General features: G+C 39.7%; 2 protein-coding genes across 7 annotated transcripts; one reads left to right on the plus strand and one right to left on the minus strand.

Annotated features, from left to right (window-relative positions):
- LOC144077532 (anosmin-1-like) lies at nt 1-7,190 on the plus strand. Of its 3 annotated transcripts, XM_077605368.1 has the most exons (14): nt 1-270; nt 1,534-1,581; nt 3,331-3,396; nt 3,471-3,693; nt 3,781-3,821; nt 3,900-3,965; nt 4,048-4,177; nt 4,254-4,459; nt 4,535-4,670; nt 4,748-4,855; nt 5,381-5,469; nt 5,598-5,769; nt 6,129-6,337; nt 6,447-7,190. In XM_077605368.1, the coding sequence occupies exons 1-14, from the start codon at nt 61-63 to the stop codon at nt 6,600-6,602; spliced, it is 1,860 nt and encodes a 619-aa protein (XP_077461494.1). In that variant the 5' UTR covers nt 1-60; the 3' UTR covers nt 6,603-7,190. The 3 variants fall into 3 exon arrangements, with proteins under 3 accessions (XP_077461494.1, XP_077461474.1, XP_077461485.1); XM_077605348.1 differs by having other exon boundaries at nt 3,781-3,965; XM_077605359.1 differs by having other exon boundaries at nt 3,781-3,965; nt 4,535-4,661.
- A 1,015-nt stretch (nt 7,191-8,205) lies between these two features.
- On the minus strand, nt 8,206-16,689 carry pnpla4 (patatin-like phospholipase domain containing 4). Of its 4 annotated transcripts, none has more exons than XM_077605389.1 (8): nt 16,647-16,689; nt 16,208-16,389; nt 15,747-15,841; nt 15,535-15,670; nt 15,311-15,376; nt 15,084-15,239; nt 11,361-11,477; nt 8,206-8,424 (listed from the first exon to the last, which is right to left on the minus strand). In XM_077605389.1, the coding sequence occupies exons 2-8, from the start codon at nt 16,385-16,387 to the stop codon at nt 8,293-8,295; spliced, it is 882 nt and encodes a 293-aa protein (XP_077461515.1). In that variant the 5' UTR covers nt 16,388-16,389; nt 16,647-16,689; the 3' UTR covers nt 8,206-8,292. The 4 variants fall into 4 exon arrangements, with proteins under 4 accessions (XP_077461515.1, XP_077461507.1, XP_077461522.1 ...); XM_077605381.1 differs by having other exon boundaries at nt 8,219-8,424; nt 16,467-16,689; XM_077605396.1 differs by lacking the exons at nt 8,206-8,424; nt 11,361-11,477 and adding an exon at nt 11,753-13,399 and having other exon boundaries at nt 16,467-16,689.
- Nucleotides 16,690-17,662: the final 973 nt, after the last annotated feature.

Here is a 17,662-nt window from a genome sequence, read left to right on the forward strand (position 1 = left end):
TGCTTGAACAGAGGTTTGAGCAAACATCTCTCTCACTGCTCTCACACAAACAGGACAAGAATGCAGTCTTCCATGATGATGCGCACGCCACAGAGCTTTGGTCTGCTCCTACTCCTCTTTGTCTCTGGTGTCTGCACCAAAAAGCGTCTCCAAGGCTTTAATAATGAGGTTGATAACGATGGCAAGGATGGAGCGTCCTGGTCGCAGCGTTTCCCAAGGGCACGGTGCATGTCCCGTTGCTTAAGTTTGCACAGCGCGGCATCCCGGCAGGTAAACTTTCACTTCCTTACTCTAAGTCACTTCTACTTCTACTATTAATGTGCTCATGTTCAGCTCAGTGGTTAAAAAACGGCTTTAATTGGCAACATCCATTGATTCAATGTATTGTTTTAATGGTGTCACAACTCAATTCAGTGGATTTGTGTATTTCTTTTTTCTAATCATAATCTCCTCCCTGAACCCGTGCGATATTTTACCTATGTACTGTTTATTTTAAGGAGCTTTAGAAGCGAATTATGCTCTTAAAATGTTAATCTAAGAGTATGAAAAACGGTTGGTTGAGTTCAAAGGCCAAATCATTTTCCAACCAAGTGTTCTTATCACTTTTTAGAGTTATTTATTGATTGTTTTTAAGATGAAAACCTGCTTGATTTGGAATGATGAGCAGCTCAAACTGGTTAGGCAAGGGATGTACAATAATCTGGACAGATTTGAATTATTCAAATATTTCAATTGACTGGTTGACAGGATACAGTTTACATTCACTTGGTGTCACTTTGAAATTACATTTCAATCAAACGACTGTGACTAATCCGCCTATGCTTGCTTGTATTAGAAGTGATAAAAATAATGATTAAAAAACTCCCAGGGATATGTCATATTAGCTACACAAACACTTCAATTAGATGTCAAGTAGGGTGCCACAGAATGCTTTCCCGTGAACTGAAAGTGGCACCTGGACCATAGTGTTGGTTTGAGATCCCTGTCTTAATATTTACACATTGCCAGATGAATTGATTTATTTTTTGCTTTCATACTTCGACAAAATACATTGAAACAAACTAATTAAAACACTATTTAAATCCAGATAACTACCATTAATTCAAGACTACTATTCAGAAAAAACTAAGATTTTAGTTACTAAGTACCAGTACATGTGAACAATATGCTTTCTTTTTTCAACTACAAATAAAATCAGAAGTGATAATTTGACAAACAGATGCTTCATGAGAAGCAATAATTTCTTTCTTATACATCCTAATTTTTCCCACATTTTACTGGCATTTAGCTAACACACATTTCAATTTATGTAAACTGTTCATTTGGCTACTTTAGCTGTAGATCTGACCACATTTTACGACGAAAAGGTTTACATTTTCCTATCATTGCACAATGGTGAGAATATAAAAAATCTCACATTCACACTAATTCTGTCACGCGCACTTGTCTTTATTCTAAAGGATTAAAGTGACGACAAACCATCAAAACATTACAGTTTACATTTCTAATTCTCTTTTTAAAATCCCATTTCAGAACAATGGAACACTACCATGGTGTCGTAGTCATAGAGAGTGTGCAAAGGTTGGTCATTTTTATACCATATTCTTTTTCACCATGTTTTTCAAATTATACAGATCATTTAAAATACTATATTTTGCCCTAAAATTGACAGTGTGCTTTATAATCCAGTGCCAAAACAAACATGCTCATTGATAGTGTGCTTTATAATTCTTTGGGCCTCATAGCCCCACTTTTCTCATCATAAAATATACTTATGTTGTCACGTTAATGCATATATTTAAACATACATATGATATAAAATATAAATGTATTTTTATTCAATTTTTCCGCTCCCTGTGAGTGATTAATATTATACCTAGCAAATCGTATTTTTCATTTCAGTAAAGAAAAATGGTCTCAATGATTGACTCATATTTCAAATCCATTCATTTTCAGTAATTGATTTATGCGAATAACATCAGTGGTGTATCCCCTCTCAGGCTAATGTGCAATTTGCCTTAACGGGACGAATGAAGACATCTATTCTCCTCGCTTCAATGGAAAAATGTCACGAAAGAGCTTTCCTTAAGCTGAGCCAAAAAGTTTCTCCCTTTACTCGTGGGAAAGCGAGAAGAAAGTGATTGATTTCATCTTGAAATGGGGTAGAAAAGGAAGTAATGCCGGGATTCGCAGAGCCAAGGACAGCACAGGAAGTGGCAACGTCACTCTGTATTAGTGAAGTCATTTACTTTAGAGACCCGCAAGGGAAGATAAGAGATGGCAGCCCAAGCGATGCGTTGTCAAGTGGCCAGCGTTTTACTTGATGTGCACAAAGTCAGCCAACTATTGCACTAACAAATAATAAAATCAGTTGTGAGCTTACCGAGGTCAGTGCTGCGCAAATATTTTACACCAAATAGGCTATCACCTAAAAAAAAGATACTTAGCTCCCAAAGTATAACCATGGCAAACATTAATGAACGCTGCAGTTGCATATGAAGCCTAACTATTTGACGGAAAAGAGGCAAGACATTATGCAGTTTGAAGAGCACCTCAGTGTTTGTTTGTGAAACAAATACCAACGTGATTAACCTTATTTTTTATCACACACGTTAAATTGAAGTTACACCTAATGACATTGTTGAAAAACCAACGGTTATAAATGATTTAATGAAGATGCATTTTAAAATCACCTGAACTTAAGTTTGTCAAAAAGGTAGTAGTCCCTCTGATGTTAATGTGGGAAAACATAATTTAGCAAATCTTTAATGCACCAAAAGAGGGGTGCAACACAAGTTGCCTGAAAAAAAGTGAAACTTAAAAATCCTTAACTTGCTAAATGGTTCCCTATAGCATAATAATAATAATAATAATAATAATAATAATAATAATAATAATAATAATAATAATAATAATAATAATAATAATAATAATAATAATAATAATAATAATAAAACACACCCCAATTTATTAGGTAGAAATCTTACTTTGACTGTAATATGTAAACATTTGGCCAGGCATAAAGAAAAATAATTACTGATTACAGTTAAAATAGAGATGCTTGGAGAGGATACTGGCATTTATTTATTTATTTATTTATTTATTCATTTAAAATACAAATACCAATTATGCGCAAGGACCTTAGTCAATGAATGTATTAAAAGTATATCTCAAGGTACCACTGCACATGAATTCAACCTCTACACTGTCTCATCTCATTTTCTGAGCTGTTTTATCCTCATTAGGGTTATGGGGGGTGCTGGAGCCTATCCCAGCCGGGCCACATCTCTACAATGTATATATATAATCTATATACATCCACTTTCACAGTGCCTGGATCCTTGTAAAGACTCCTGGTCCACAAAACGGAAGAGTAATTGCAAAGATCTCTGTAAGGTAATAATGCAATTGTTTTTGAGGTGCACTTGACACAGTAGTGACATGATTGTACTCGCTATCAATGTGTTCAGGAATTGTTTCCCATGAACCACTGGGAATGTGTGGCCAGCTGTGAGTTTCTTCAAACAATTTTAGAGGTGAAACAAGGTGGCTGTCCCCTTCCGACTCTTGCCAGTGGCTTTGCGGCCGCCTGTGTCGACAGCTGTGATCACGACACAGAATGCCCTGCTCAGAAGAAATGCTGCTCTAACAACTGTGGTCACACATGCCAGTATCCACAAGACATTTACGAGGGTAAATGACAATGACAAGGAGCCATTCGATCCCGAAATATCAACAACATGCCTTATTAACTTGATGGTGATCATATTAATGTCCCAGGGGTTCCGCTAAAACCGAGGAAGAAGTTAGACTTTGAGGAGGTGGCCCCTGGCAATCTAGAGGTGCGCTGGTCCTCCAGGTTAAATAGCTCCTCTGAGTCAGTGGTCTACATCTTGCAGACAAGGTGGAACTTTGGCATTCAACCCAATGGTGATGCTGCCACTTCCTGGGACGTGGTTGCACAGGTTAGAGAGCTGTTTTGTGAAAAGACACGCTCTTCTTCATGTGATGTCAACCTAATGTGACACACCTCCTGTCTCTTTGTAGACCACAGAGCATAGAACGCGATTGTACAACATCAGACCGGGCCGCTGGTACCAATTTAGAGTTGCAGCTGTCAATGTCCATGGAACCAGAGGTTTTACCACCCCTAGTAGACCCATTTGTTCTAGTAGAGGTCAGCAATCTTATGAACGTCTCCGACAAATTCACTTCATAAGGTCTTTAAAGTGACACAACATCTCCATCCTCAGAGCCCCCTCGCCCTCCTGCACCAACTGAGCTCAGCGTGACCAACATAACATTTGCTTCAAGCCAGACGGTGCTGGTCCAACTACAGTGGCACATGCTTGAAGACCTCGATGTCCCAGTGGACCACTACAAGGTCCGCTGGACTTGGACTACTATCGGTCAATCACCTGTTTCTTCCTTGACCAAAAGGAGGAAGCTAGTGCGAGAGGTAAGAGCCGCTAGGCCCAGCTTTGTTCTGAAAATGTAAAAATAATGTCATATTCATGTGCACCATTCTATACAGAGGCAGGTGGTGCTGGATGGCATGCGGACCGGTCGTACCTATAGTGTGGAGGTTCAGGCTGTGTCCTACTGGAAACAAACCCAGCTAAAAGGACCTCGGGCCATCGTACACTTCAGCACACAGCTCAGTCCGTACAGTATGTCACAACTGGTGAAACTCACGCTGATGCATCCCCTTCGAAGAGTACCTAATACTATTTGATTTGATTTACAGACACCACTGCCTTGCCTAAATCCCCTGTAGCCGACAACTTGCACGTGGGGACACCATTCTATCAAAATGGCCAACTTCATGTTCATGTTTACTGGCAGAGAAGCACTGGTCTGTAATGTTCTAACACTGTAATTGGTTAAAAATCACTCAAATGTTTAAAAAAATATTCAAACGGTGACAATACCAGGAAGATTGATGATCTGTCTTGCTCATCTCGTCTCATTTTCGGAACTGCTTTATCCTCATTAAGGTCGCGGAGAGTGCTGGAGCCAATCCCAGCTGTCTCCGGGACAGAGGCGGGGGACACCTTGAATCGGTGGCCAGCCGATCGCAGGGCACAAGGAGACGCACAACCATGCACACTCACACCCATACCAATTTAGAGTGTCCAATCAGCCTACCATGCATGTTTTTGGAATGTGGGAGGAAACCGGAGTACCCGTAGGAAACCCACGCAGGCCCAGGGAGAACATGCAAACTCCACACAAGTGGACCGACCTGGACTTGAACCCAGGGCTCGTGCCACTGGGCCACCTATCTGTTTAGCTTTGTTTTATTCATGTACTATGCTATAATTCTCTTTCCACTTCGTCCAGAACAAACTCTGCTTCATGCCTAACTTTCTTTGTGTAGACCCTTCAGTTGAATACTACAGAATCCAATGGCTACCGGAGTATTGCGAGCACAAAGAAAACATACACAGAGAGAAGAGCAGTACAAAGGTGGTATAAAAGTTTAAAATTTTTTTTTTTAGCCTGTCCAGTTTTGAAAATGAACATTTATTCCGACGTGAATTGGAAATGCATGAACAAGAGTGGTAACACTGTCTTGTGTGCTGGCTTGATTCAAGGAGACCTTCACAAGCTTGCAAGGTTTGCTCTTCTCCTGTAAGTACAAAGTCTTACTGCAACCTGTCAGTAGGACCAGCCGGCCTCCGGCCAAAAGCATCTGCTTCACGACACCTTCTTGCCCGGCCATCCAAGCTAAGAGTCCCTCACCCATAGGCTGTAATAGAGGAGCCTGTAAGAGAACCTTCCTTAGAAAGAATATCTGAACATGTCACCATGCTTGTGTTGTTTTTGTAAGCACTTAGTGCAAGGGTTCTCCAACATTTTGAGTAACGGGCAGCCTAAAGTAGAGGAAATCCTGCCCATCTATCCATTTTTCCTACTGTTTTTTTGGCATTGATTATTCAAGGAGCCTCACTCCCACTAGGTGACTCCACAAGGGGGTGCACATTCACCATCCAAACGCTCAAGCTACTGCTCACATAACCCAGGGGGGCGCCCGTGTCTCAGTTTGAGAACCTCTACCAGTCTACCTTGAAAGCGTAATGAATGGCACACCGAAAGTTCATTCTAACACAAATGTATTCTTTCAGTAAGCCCTCAGAAGGCTTTGGTCAAGCCAACCCACCTGACAGTTGCCTTCATGGTTCGTGGCGGTAACCTGACTGCCATTTTCAATTGGGAGACATCTGCTGGCTCATCTCAGCGTCAATTAACCGGCTACCGGGTGACCCTTGTAGAGGTCACGTCAATCAGCCCACTCAATAATAGCAACTTTTACCAAACTCACATTTTAAACCCGGTTAGTACAAGAATTCAAACACATTTCTTATTTCAGAATTGGAGGACTTTCTGCTTGATTGAGCATGCCTAACAATTAATTTGTCCTTTTTGTTTGTTTCCAATCACAGGACGTCAACAATCTGGCTGTTTCGGACCTACATCTGGCCAGTGTCTACAGGTTGGTGGTTCAGGGAATCACTGCAGATGGTGAAGGATCAGCCATCAGCAGAACCTTCCAGACTCCAGCTTTTCAACATTTGTTAAAGCATATAAAAGATGATTGATGAACACGCAATATCGGGAACATTACTACAATTAGGCAATCACCCCAAAGCCCTAGCGTTCCACTAAATTTACCAGATGAAAAAGTAGGATTAAGATCCTCTAGTAAATACCTAAAAAAAATTCAAATACAGAAACTCATCAATTAACCAAATCTGTTTTTCCATAAGGTGTTCCATATTTGATACTTATTTATTTACATGCTGTATTATGTTGAAAACAGTGCATGCAAACAAACAACTATAGATCGCTTATATTGTCATAGAGTGTTACTTAACTCCTTCAGTGCCATTGATGATAAATGACGGCAATTGAAATGAGTTTGTCCATTTGAAATGAGGGCACCCAGTTCTCCCGATTCAAATGGTTTGGATGTTTATTGCGGTCAAAGGCGGCCAGCGAGTTAAGAGTATATTTAGAAAACGATTGTAAAATAGTAGTTAGTTCATTCCAGTGTAAATTGTGTACATAAAGTCTTTAATATTAATTGTGGTACATACTATAATTTCTGCCTGCTTAACTTTCCGGAGAGCTATTGTAGGCTATAAATAGAACAAAAATAAATCCCCTACCAAGTGTAGTGAGTGCTATTTTTGGACTTGCTATATTACCTTGTTATCTTGCCCTACGGCTTGTTTCACCAGTGTCCTTTATGCACACCAACTCAACGCTCAGAAATGATTGCAACATGCTTCATTGGCTTGCATGTGCACACAAGTGCACAATCTGTACAACACAACTCTTGGGCCCCATTGATTCTCTTGCATCAGCTTGTCCTACAGTATGAAGCGTAAAATACATGCTGTCAGGGGTCCTTCCAAGTCACTTAGGACTCCATTTCCGTCAGGATAAATCAATTCGAACAGTTTTTTTCTCCTTCCAGCTCTTTGGACAGGTGCAATAGAGGTCATTGTATACTCTTGCGATTAACAGAATTTGGGAAGCTTGACATCTTCAAATACAGATGTGCCTTGAGATAGATGCAAAGTGGCTAAAACTTGCAAATGAGAAAAAACTCATAACGGAGATGTCTCAATGTCCTTAAGAAACAGAAATAGGTATGAAGATCTATTGATCACAGATCATCTCTGGATTTCAATATCAATGATATAACATACATTAACACATTTACCATCATCCAACAACAAAAAGGAAAAGATTTTTTTTTAATGATCAAAGATGGGAATCTAATCTTTCTTCGATCTGAAGCAAAAAACGCAAAAGAGCTAACGGACACCTAGAGTGGGTCAATGATCCTTCCCACCTTATTCTTGTCCTCCACAATTATTGTGACAGATGATCAGGTGAGAAGTGAGCTGAAGAAAGTGAAATCCACAGGCCCATACGACTACTAAAGGACTGCAGACCACCTCTCTCAGGTGCTTATGCACATTTTTAACCTGAGCCTCTGGAGAGGGTCCAAATGCTAGGGAAGACTGCCTGTGTGGTTCTTGTTCAAAGAAAACAACAATGAAGAACTATTCTATTCTACTCGATTCGACTCAAATCTACTCTCAATTAAAAACAACAACAATTAAATAGCCAAGTTGCTCAAAAACAGTGTCAATAATTCACATACAGTAATGGCAGTTGCTACATTAGTTATTCTATCATTTTTTCTTTTCACCTGTATCTCTTTTGCATGACACACCCACATAACAAGCAGTTATTGTAATACCCCCAACCCCTACATCAAAAAAATAAATAAACGGAAAAAAAGATATCTTTGAATAATTGCTTTGGGCACTTGTTCCTCTTTACTGTGATTTGTGTTCCAAAGGCTGATCCTGTACCTGTGGGATGCAGCGTCTTAACTCTCCAGCACTAAAATGGAAAGATGACCCGCAAAGGAAGCTCATGCTGAAATCAATCACTTTAAAGTGGCTGTCAGATTGCCTTTTAACATAGCAGAACTGCTATGCCCTCCCCTGCAAAACACATATAGAATCCCATAATTGGATCAAGAATGAAAATGAAAAAAAATTGATAACGTGTATATTGAAAGTGCATTGATAAAAAAAACACTCAGCACAACCTGACCAAGTAGATTAACAATTGGCTAATTTAAGATAGTGGGCCATTGCACCATCACTGTGAGGACAAATTGCAGGAAATGTATCAATAGAGAGTACTAAGTGCTTTAGCTATACTTACTCTTTCAAAAATGGGAGTTTCCAGCTTTGGTACTGCTGGCAATATTTAAATGTATCAATGTTTCACCCGAGAGTCTTTGCAAAGCCACGCCTCTCACTAATGCACTCCAAGGGGAGCAAAGTAAACAGGCTAAATAGAGGAGAAAAACTGTTTAGAAAAGTTGCTAAGTCTGTGTTAATTCGGAACACTACATTGATACCTCATAAATCGCTCTCACCTTCTATATGTTCCTGTTTTTTTCCAATTAAAAAAAATATTTAAAAAGTGTTTTGATGTAATTTTCCCCATATATATAGCTTGCATTCTTCCTATTCTATAAAGCAATATCAAAACGAAGTGCACACTAAAAATAATATACAGCTATCACCAGAATGACCAAAATTAAAAGCCATAGTGTTAATAGAAAAGGAGCTAGATTTGATTCCTAAATATATATTGGATAATGATTATTTTGAGGGGCTGAGCTCTTGATTAATGATTATTATTAAGCTCTTATTTATTGATTACTTTTTTTGTCTGTTTGTTTGTTGTTATATTTGTGCACTTCCTGGTGAAGCTTTAAAACTCATTATACTTGTATAATGACAATAAAAAGCATTCAATTCAATTCAAACACAAGGGAAGCAATACTGTAGAAGAACATGAACCAATAACATGAATACATGTGCCAGCTTTTTATGATTCCAATTGCCTTTACATCAGTACACTGGCTCCATGTTGAATTGACATCAAACATTGCATTTACTTCAAAGGATGAACCTGACGTAACAGTATGGCATCCAGATGTAGTACGTATACTACAGAAAGCTGCAATACTACCCCTTTGATTAGTAAAGCGATCGTGTCGAGAAGGAAAACAAACAGGGCAGAGCTCTGCTGCAAGGACATACCGAAAGAATAATCGTGACTCAACTGACAAAAGGAACTCCAAGAGTAAACAACAACAAAAAAGCTGCATTACCTCCTGTTAACAAATTAACAAAAACATTCTATTTGTTAGATCTGGATGTTTTTTCAGCGTGAGACTGTTTTCAATGCCAAAAGGTTACATACAGAAACACAGAATCCTCAAAAATCTACTTATGTCCATTTGTACTTTGGTCTTTTTTGCTTTTGCTTTGTTCTGTGGCCTTTGACTGTACTGTCCAACTTATAACTATGCCTTTTCTTGCTACTGTCACAATGAAATTTCCCAAATACGGGATGAATAAAGTTATCCAATCCAATCCAATTAGCCTATGCATTTCAGCCATTTATGCGATGGGATCAATGTTCCCACTAAGCTGCGTGCGTGCGCAATTGCACACTACTCTCGTCTTCTCCGCGCACAGCAATCATATGGAGCGCACAAAATAAAATCCAATTTTTTTCCCCCATGATGGCGCCATTCATGTGGCAGCCAGTGGCAGTAGCTCTGTCCACACATGTTTTTCGTGTTTTACAGCCCTTCTATCTTTTTGTAATTACATTTTAATATTTCTTAATACATTCCTTTTTACTTTACTGTGCAAATAGAAGAACAAGCGGTGAAATCGGGTGAGAACTGTCTAAATCTGCAGTGTGTGTGGTTGTGTGCGTGCGTGCATGTCTAGTATGTGTGATCATTTGTCTTCAACCTACACAATGGACTATAAATGGAAATTAGCCCTCGGCTACAATCTTACATATATATGTTCATTAACAGGAATATAAATATGTTCATTAATATGTGATATCCCTTATTAAATAAATCAAAGCAAAATCATGGAAAAATATTGCATATAAATGGAAACTTGACAATCTCAAGTGACACGTTCAGCACAAAAGTCATTTGAATGAGAATGAGAAGGACAGATGTGTAAAATAAGGTAAAATTTAAGTCGGATTTGTGCATATTCTAATGGCATTTATGAATATGTTTTATTCATAGATATTTTTTCATTCATTTTCTGAACCGCTTTATCCACTTTATCACTCGCGGGGGGTGCTGGAGCCTATCCCTGCTGACTTTGGGCCAGGGACGGGGGACACCCTGTATCCGTGGTCAGCCGATCGCAGGGCACAAGGAGACGGACAGCCATGCACACTCAGACCCATACCTAGGGATAATTTTAGAGTGTCCAATCAGCCTACAATGCATCCTTTTGGGATGTGGGAGGAAAACGGAGTACTCAGAGAAAAACCATGCAGGCCCAGGGAGAATATGCAAATTCAACACAGGTGGTCCGACCTGGATTTGAACCCAGGACCCCAGAGCTAAGAGGCCGACGCGCGAACCACTTATCCGCCAGGCCGCCCATTCATACATATTAATCATTATATTTTATTATTACTAAATCATTTATGTGTAGTAGACATGGACCTGCTTATGGCAGGTGTGATACTGATGTGTGCCCATAGCGAGCAATGATGATGTTGCTCACAATGGTACTCAGTGTGCTCAGGGAGGTTGTCTTTCTGCCCAGACAAACAAAAAAATAGAGGGAACATTGGATGGGATATACGTCCATTTAGGGTGGGGCTTTATTCCAATTCTTGCCCTTAGTCTTTCATTTCCGTGTCTTGTCTACTGACAGCAAACTGAAGGGGCATGAGAGTTCAACGTTTCTGCATGCGTGCTGACCTACCTTCATCCCATGCACGCGCAGTCCTATTCTGCCCGAGGCTTCATGTGTGAGCACACTCTCTTGGCTGCAGGCTGTGAATCTCATTACTGGAGGTGACCCAGGAAATCTTTCAGAGATCTGATAAAGTGGGAAACATGGATAAACTGTTCGGGTATTAATTCCACTTGTTTTGAATAAATGAGTTTCTACTTTACCGTATCAAAGCTAGGTCAAACAATGAGTTCAGAAATCGATTAGAAATAAATATTAGTATAATACGCATTTACTTCAGTTTCAATTTGTGTAAGAGAAATTTGTAAAAATTAAAAAACTAGGATGCTCAAAGAGAGATGTTAGTTCATTTCATTTTTAATATTAGTTTCAACATGCTTCGTTCATGTACATGTGCCACGACAAGAACAAAATGAAAACAAATTGAAACACTGATAAATACATTTCCTGAAATGGGAGTTTTTTTTTAAATCCTTGAAAACTTGTATGATGTTAACATCAGTGGTACACTATACATGTGTATGTGAATATACACAGAGACATTGAAACATAATGTCATGTTTGAGCAAGCAAATACAGTTTGAGATACGAGTAAAATTTCGAGCAAATATTTACCTTGAGATACGAGACAAATTTTGATATACGAGCATACAGCTGCTGCTTTGGAGAACATAATCTCGCCGCAACTCCCTCCTTTTTTCAGTGTTTTTTCCCCCGTTAGTCAGTGGCGGAGCTTTCTCGCCAATACGAGAGGAGTATACTACTTCCCGTTGGCAAGTGGCCGTGAGTTATCCTATTGTGAGGATATTTATGTGAATCATTTTCGGAATATTTTGAAGGGAAGACAAAAGCAAACAACCCTCGATAGGTTCCTTTTAAAAACCGCAGCTGAAAGTCAGGGTGGAGGCGGGGCAAATAGAGCCAACCCGGGAGAAAAAAAGGTATAAAAATGTCAAACAAAATTAGAATTAAATTTAGTGTGAGGTTAGATTAAACTTATTTTTGAGTGTTTCTGTATCGTATTCCAAGTTCATTTAAATTTGTTTATGTTATGTTACGTGCGCGTTGCCGTGCAGTCGCTCTCTCTCCCCTCCGCGAAATCCGTCTAATTGTAGTACTATTAAACATCATAACCATTAGTTATTTGTTACTCTGTTGATAGATGGCGAATTTGAAAAAATACAAATGTTTTTCCATTCCAATATCCTGTTTTTTTGTGTTTTTTTCAGAGGGTTGGAACGAATTAATTTGTTTTTAGTTCATTTCTATGGGAAACGTTGATTTGAGATACGAGTAAATCGAAATACAAGCTCAGTCCCAGGACGCATTAAGCTCGTATCTCAAAGTACCACGGTACTGCAACCGTACAAAATAAAAGAAATATGAAAGCAACTGCAAAATGCAATCCTGGAATCCTCACAAACAGGTTTATCAGGCGTGTAGACTGCATTGTGAAATCCTGAGGGCCTTTTAACGGATCCCTTTTAGTGCTTTAGTAGTGGGAGTGAATTTTGCAGTATAATGGCTTTATATGTGAGCAGGAGAACAGTTGGCCCCAGAAGTAAAGTCTTAATGTTAGCAAGTCTTAATTAAGACTCAAAGGAGCAGCAGGTACGTTTACATAACATAAATAGCCAAAATATACATATTCTAACAGCCATTGAAACTCAAAATCTAAAAGAAAAAACTGTCTCAACAAAATCAAGTGCACTGTGGGATTTCTTGATGAAATTAGGCAACCAATTCAGAATCCCCATCAGTTTTATTTGTTTGAAAACACTAAAAAATAACCCTGAGAGAAAGTTCATGCGTTTGCCCTACACTGAAAATGAATACAAAAGCTGCATATGGTCTAGAACCTACAGTACATTTATTTAATTGGAAATTCACAGCATTTCTTTCTAGCACCAAGCCCGTTAGCTCATCCAACCCTCCATCTTCAGGAACCTCATGGCGTCATCAAAACCCTCTTGACAGAGCGACTGCATCCCATTGGTAGGTGGTGGGAATAAAGCCTGGTTCAGTCGTTTGATGTTTTCTATAGAGAACTAGAGAGACCACATTAAAGCCCAAATTGAGATGGGGAGTGCGTGTGCGTGCGTGCAAGCCTTCCAGACAATCTAACACTTTTTTCATTTTTATAAAAATCTAGTTGATGCCCAAAAGAAGCATATTTTGGTTATATTAATTATGCAAAGATCCAATTCACACAAGGATTGAGAGGGCTAGCAGGGAAGGAAGGAATTATAACAGTAGGTGCTGTGTTGTGCTCTCAAACAATATGGAATTTCAATACTGATGTCAAATCAGTCCATAGGGACTATCCTACAAACCTTTGGCCAAATCACACAAAAAACCCCCCACCATGCATCATAGCTATTTTCTGTTTGCTCTTGCTTCGTCTTAAAAACCTCTACTACTTCAAACATACTTTGGAGTGGATTGATTATCTGCCATTGTGACCCTAAAAATTGTCAATGACCAGCAAAACGTGACTGTGTGTTAAGCAGGTTGAATTATGTATAACTAAATCTAACCTAGCGTCCCGGTGGAATGAGTGCTTAGTGCGTCGGCCTCACAGCTCTGGGGTCCTGGGTTCAAGTCCAGGTCAGTCCACCTGTGCAGTTTGCACGTTCTCCCCGGGCCTGCGTGGGTTTCCTCCGGGTACTCCGGTTTCCTCCCACATTCCAAAAACATGCATGGTAGGCTGATTGGACACTCTAAATTGCCCCGGGGTATGGGTCTGAGTGTCCTTGTGCCCTACGATCGGCTAGGCACCAATTCAGGGTGTCTGGGATTGGCTCCAGCACCCCCCGCGACCCTAATGAAGATAAAGCGGTTTAGAAAAGGAGATGAGATGAGAGATAAATCCAACCTATCAAAGCAAAAGTGATAATGTCAATGCCACTACAGAAATTCACCCACATTTGGCTGATTGACAGGTGTGAAAGCACAGACACGCAGGCAATAATTTCCGGTTGTTTACCAATTATTTCGTTTCCTGACATACTCATCCATACCTGCCAGTGACGACCACACATTGTGTAAGGATTTTCACTAGTAAATATTGAACAGGTTTAATAATTCACGATCCTCGGCCAAGGATGCTTTACGAAGGGATTTGGGGAGAATACATCTTAATGAAGCCGATACCACAGGGGATTCGTTCAGCATAATCTTTCAGGGAACTCTGACAGTTTGGGTTTTGCTGACCATGATCACAGGATGAAAAAAAAGCCCAAATTTGGCATAGTTTTCAGTAGATGTGTTCTTCGCTTAAGAAACCGCCGAAAGACTGCCAGTCGATGAATGACCTGACTCAGAAGTTAGGCCAAGAATGAGTGGTCAAGGATCACCATTTTAATATTAAGCGTTCAACCCAACATTTTAACTTGCTCGCAGTATGCCTGTTTGTCAAAAGCAGTTTTGTGTTCATAGACCCATAGTCGCCAAAGGTCCAAGTCCACGAACTTTTCCCCGTATCAATACAACTTTAATGTTGTAATATTACTAAAGTTACATAATTGCCACTTTTAATATGATTATAAAATTACGTAACATCAGGATGTTTTTCTTATATTACGTAAATACACCATATAACGACTCATATTACTACAAATGACTTTATCCTTGTAGCACTACGACTTTTAGCTCGTAGTGTATGACTTCATTCTTGACTATTCTATTTTTATTATTATTTTTTAATGCTTGTTAGACATGATAGATACATACCATTATATTCATGTTGGCCAGTTTGAGTTGGGTCTTGAATGCATAACCCGTGTGCAATGGACTCACATCCTGGGGCCCAGAGAATGGCGATACTGTGATGGTTCGGCCCGAAGGCATGATTGGTAGGCTGTCAGTGAAGCCTCCATCCATCCATTTCTACTGAGAAACACAAAATTGTAGGAGTATCACCACAGTTGTACACGGTAAAATTATTACATGCTTACTACCTGTCCACGAAATTCCACGGGTTTGAGCCCCGCGTAGACTGGCACAAAGCTGCTGGCCAAGAGTGCCTTACAGGAACAACAAAAACAAAGAAAAAAAATTGCCATGTGCTTATCAGCTTCCTATTAAAGGGGATATAGCCAAAGAAAAAGATCTATTGCACATCTGTCTGAAATCTATCCTGCTGTTTTAATGTATTATTCTAATCACGTGTGTGTGTATGGACCTGGATGAGCTCTTCTCTTGTGTTGAACTGGGACTCAATTTGATTCTTGCCACTTCTGAAGTGTGTCATTGAGACATGGAGGCGACCAGATGCCAGAATATGAGCGTCAACAGGCAGCATCTCCTCAATCCCTTCCCTGCAAAGAGGCATAAATACAGAATCTTTAGTGTCTGATTTAAATTTTTTCTGGCTTGTGTGTATTGTGGCTTTACCGTAGCCTAGACAAGAGATTATATCCGGGTGTGACTGCACCAAACCTCTGTTGGCGCACATTCTCAGCGAAATTGTATGTAAATCTTTTGCAGTGCTGGGGGAACAGAGCAATATATAGAAAAAAATGTGTTAACTTAGCCTAATATAAAATAAATATATTTATATATTTTGCTTGTAGCCCTTGACTCATTCACAACCATTAACAGTTATAGACATCAAAAATATTTTAATTGGGAAAGCTGGTATTGCATGATCATGTTTGACTGCCATTGACGTCCGTAGAGGTCCAATTTGACTGGGGGGCTGGCAACAATGGGATCTCGATCGCCGTCAATTGCAGTACAAAAAAAAATCAATACATTTTAATATCCCATGTGTTTGTAACCAAATTAAAATCATCGGATTAACAAATGAAGTTTGTTTAAAAACATCATGAAGCACAAAAAAGGGGAGGCTTTACTTCAACTTTATCAGGAGCCGTGATCATGACAGCAGCAACGAGGGCCCCAGCTGAGGAGCCCCCACAGGACTTGAGGGAGCCTAACAGCTTGTGCCCATGACGGAAAAAAGCCCCAACAGCTCCCAGGTGATAGATCCCCAAAAACCCACAGGCAGCAAAGGACAGATTCACCACCGTCATCTCTGAAATTTAGAATAAATACATAGAAGCTACCTTGGTCAATTTGTAACAACATCTAAAACGTTTGGATATCCCTAACCTTGTCAAGTAGGCTGTAGTCGGAAAGCAATTCGAATTAGAGCATACCGACAGCGAATATTACGTAACATCTATAAAGTAGCTTAATTTTCTAGAAAAGAAGTCGTTATGTACATGATCGGCAGTTACAGTCAATATATAACCCCATTATGTTCCAAATTTTCAGAATATGGGTACATACAGGAGAAACTCGCATGCACCGTGGTACCGTGACCCAAACCAGCTGGAAACAGTTAAAGTTCCGGTTAGGATTTTCAATATAAACTAGTACACGAGGAAAATTAAGATTGAGTGCCATTGGATGTAGGTATAAAAACACACCCATAACAACATGAATGGTAGTTTAAAATGCGAATTCAGGCTTCTATATGGTACTGAAAATTGATGAATGAATGGATTAGTTCAAAAAGACAACATTTCCGGACATTCTTTTAAAACAATTATAATTTTGGAAATATTTACCACAGAAATTATTTGATTGTAGTACTAACAAATATAAATCAGTAAAAATAATTTTTAAAAAAGATTACATATAGCACATAGATATAAAATAGTACATTTCATGTTCAACACAACTTGTCCTAATCAGGCTCGCAGGGTGCTGGAGCTAATCCAGGGGTGAGCAAACTATTCCACAAAGGGCCGCAGTGGGTGCAGGTTTCCATTCCAACCCATAAAGAGGCCACCTTTTCACCAATCTGGTGTCCTACAAGTGCAATCAGTGGATTGCAGTCAGGTGCTTCTTGTTTTCTGCAGAAATCTCATTGGTTAAAGTGCCTTTGCTGGGTCGGTTGCAACAAAAACCTGCACCCACAGCGGCCCCTGAGGACCGGTTTGCCCACCCCTGACTGCTAATCCCAACTGACTTTGGGTGAAAGGTAGACTACACCCGAGACTGGTTGTCAGTCAGTCGTAGGGCACACATAGAGACAGATGACCATTCTCGCTCACAATTACACCGCCACCGAGTGGGAATCGATCCTGGCACCAAAGTCAGGAAAATGAATCACTACCCCATCCGATTCGGTGGCCTCAAACAGTACAGAACAGTATTTATCACATCCGACTTTAATTTAATGCCACTTGAAACAGGCAAAAAAGTGAGACGCTCTGCTTGATCACATATTCCAATTCATTTAGTTTCTAAGGCTAAAAACATGAAAACTGTCATGCTGATTTTTTGAACTAGTTACTCTG

This window comes from Stigmatopora argus, chromosome 1, assembly GCF_051989625.1.
Source record: "Stigmatopora argus isolate UIUO_Sarg chromosome 1, RoL_Sarg_1.0, whole genome shotgun sequence".
Taxonomy (NCBI): Eukaryota; Metazoa; Chordata; class Actinopteri; order Syngnathiformes; family Syngnathidae; genus Stigmatopora; species Stigmatopora argus.

Coding starts and splice junctions, on each gene's coding strand:
- pnpla4 (XM_077605389.1), bottom strand. CDS start 16,387: ATGACGGTGGTGAATCTGTCCTTTGCTGCCTGTGGGTTTTTGGGGATC. Junction 15,671..15,746: donor AATCTCTTGTCTAGGCTACG/GTAAAGCCACAA, acceptor GCCTCTTTGCAG/GGAAGGGATTGAGGAGATGC. Junction 15,377..15,534: donor CAAGAGAAGAGCTCATCCAG/GTCCATACACAC, acceptor TGTTCCTGTAAG/GCACTCTTGGCCAGCAGCTT.
- LOC144077532 (XM_077605348.1), top strand. CDS start 61: ATGCAGTCTTCCATGATGATGCGCACGCCACAGAGCTTTGGTCTGCTC. Junction 4,671..4,747: donor CACACAGCTCAGTCCGTACA/GTATGTCACAAC, acceptor TTTGATTTACAG/ACACCACTGCCTTGCCTAAA. Junction 4,856..5,380: donor TTACTGGCAGAGAAGCACTG/GTCTGTAATGTT, acceptor TTCTTTGTGTAG/ACCCTTCAGTTGAATACTAC.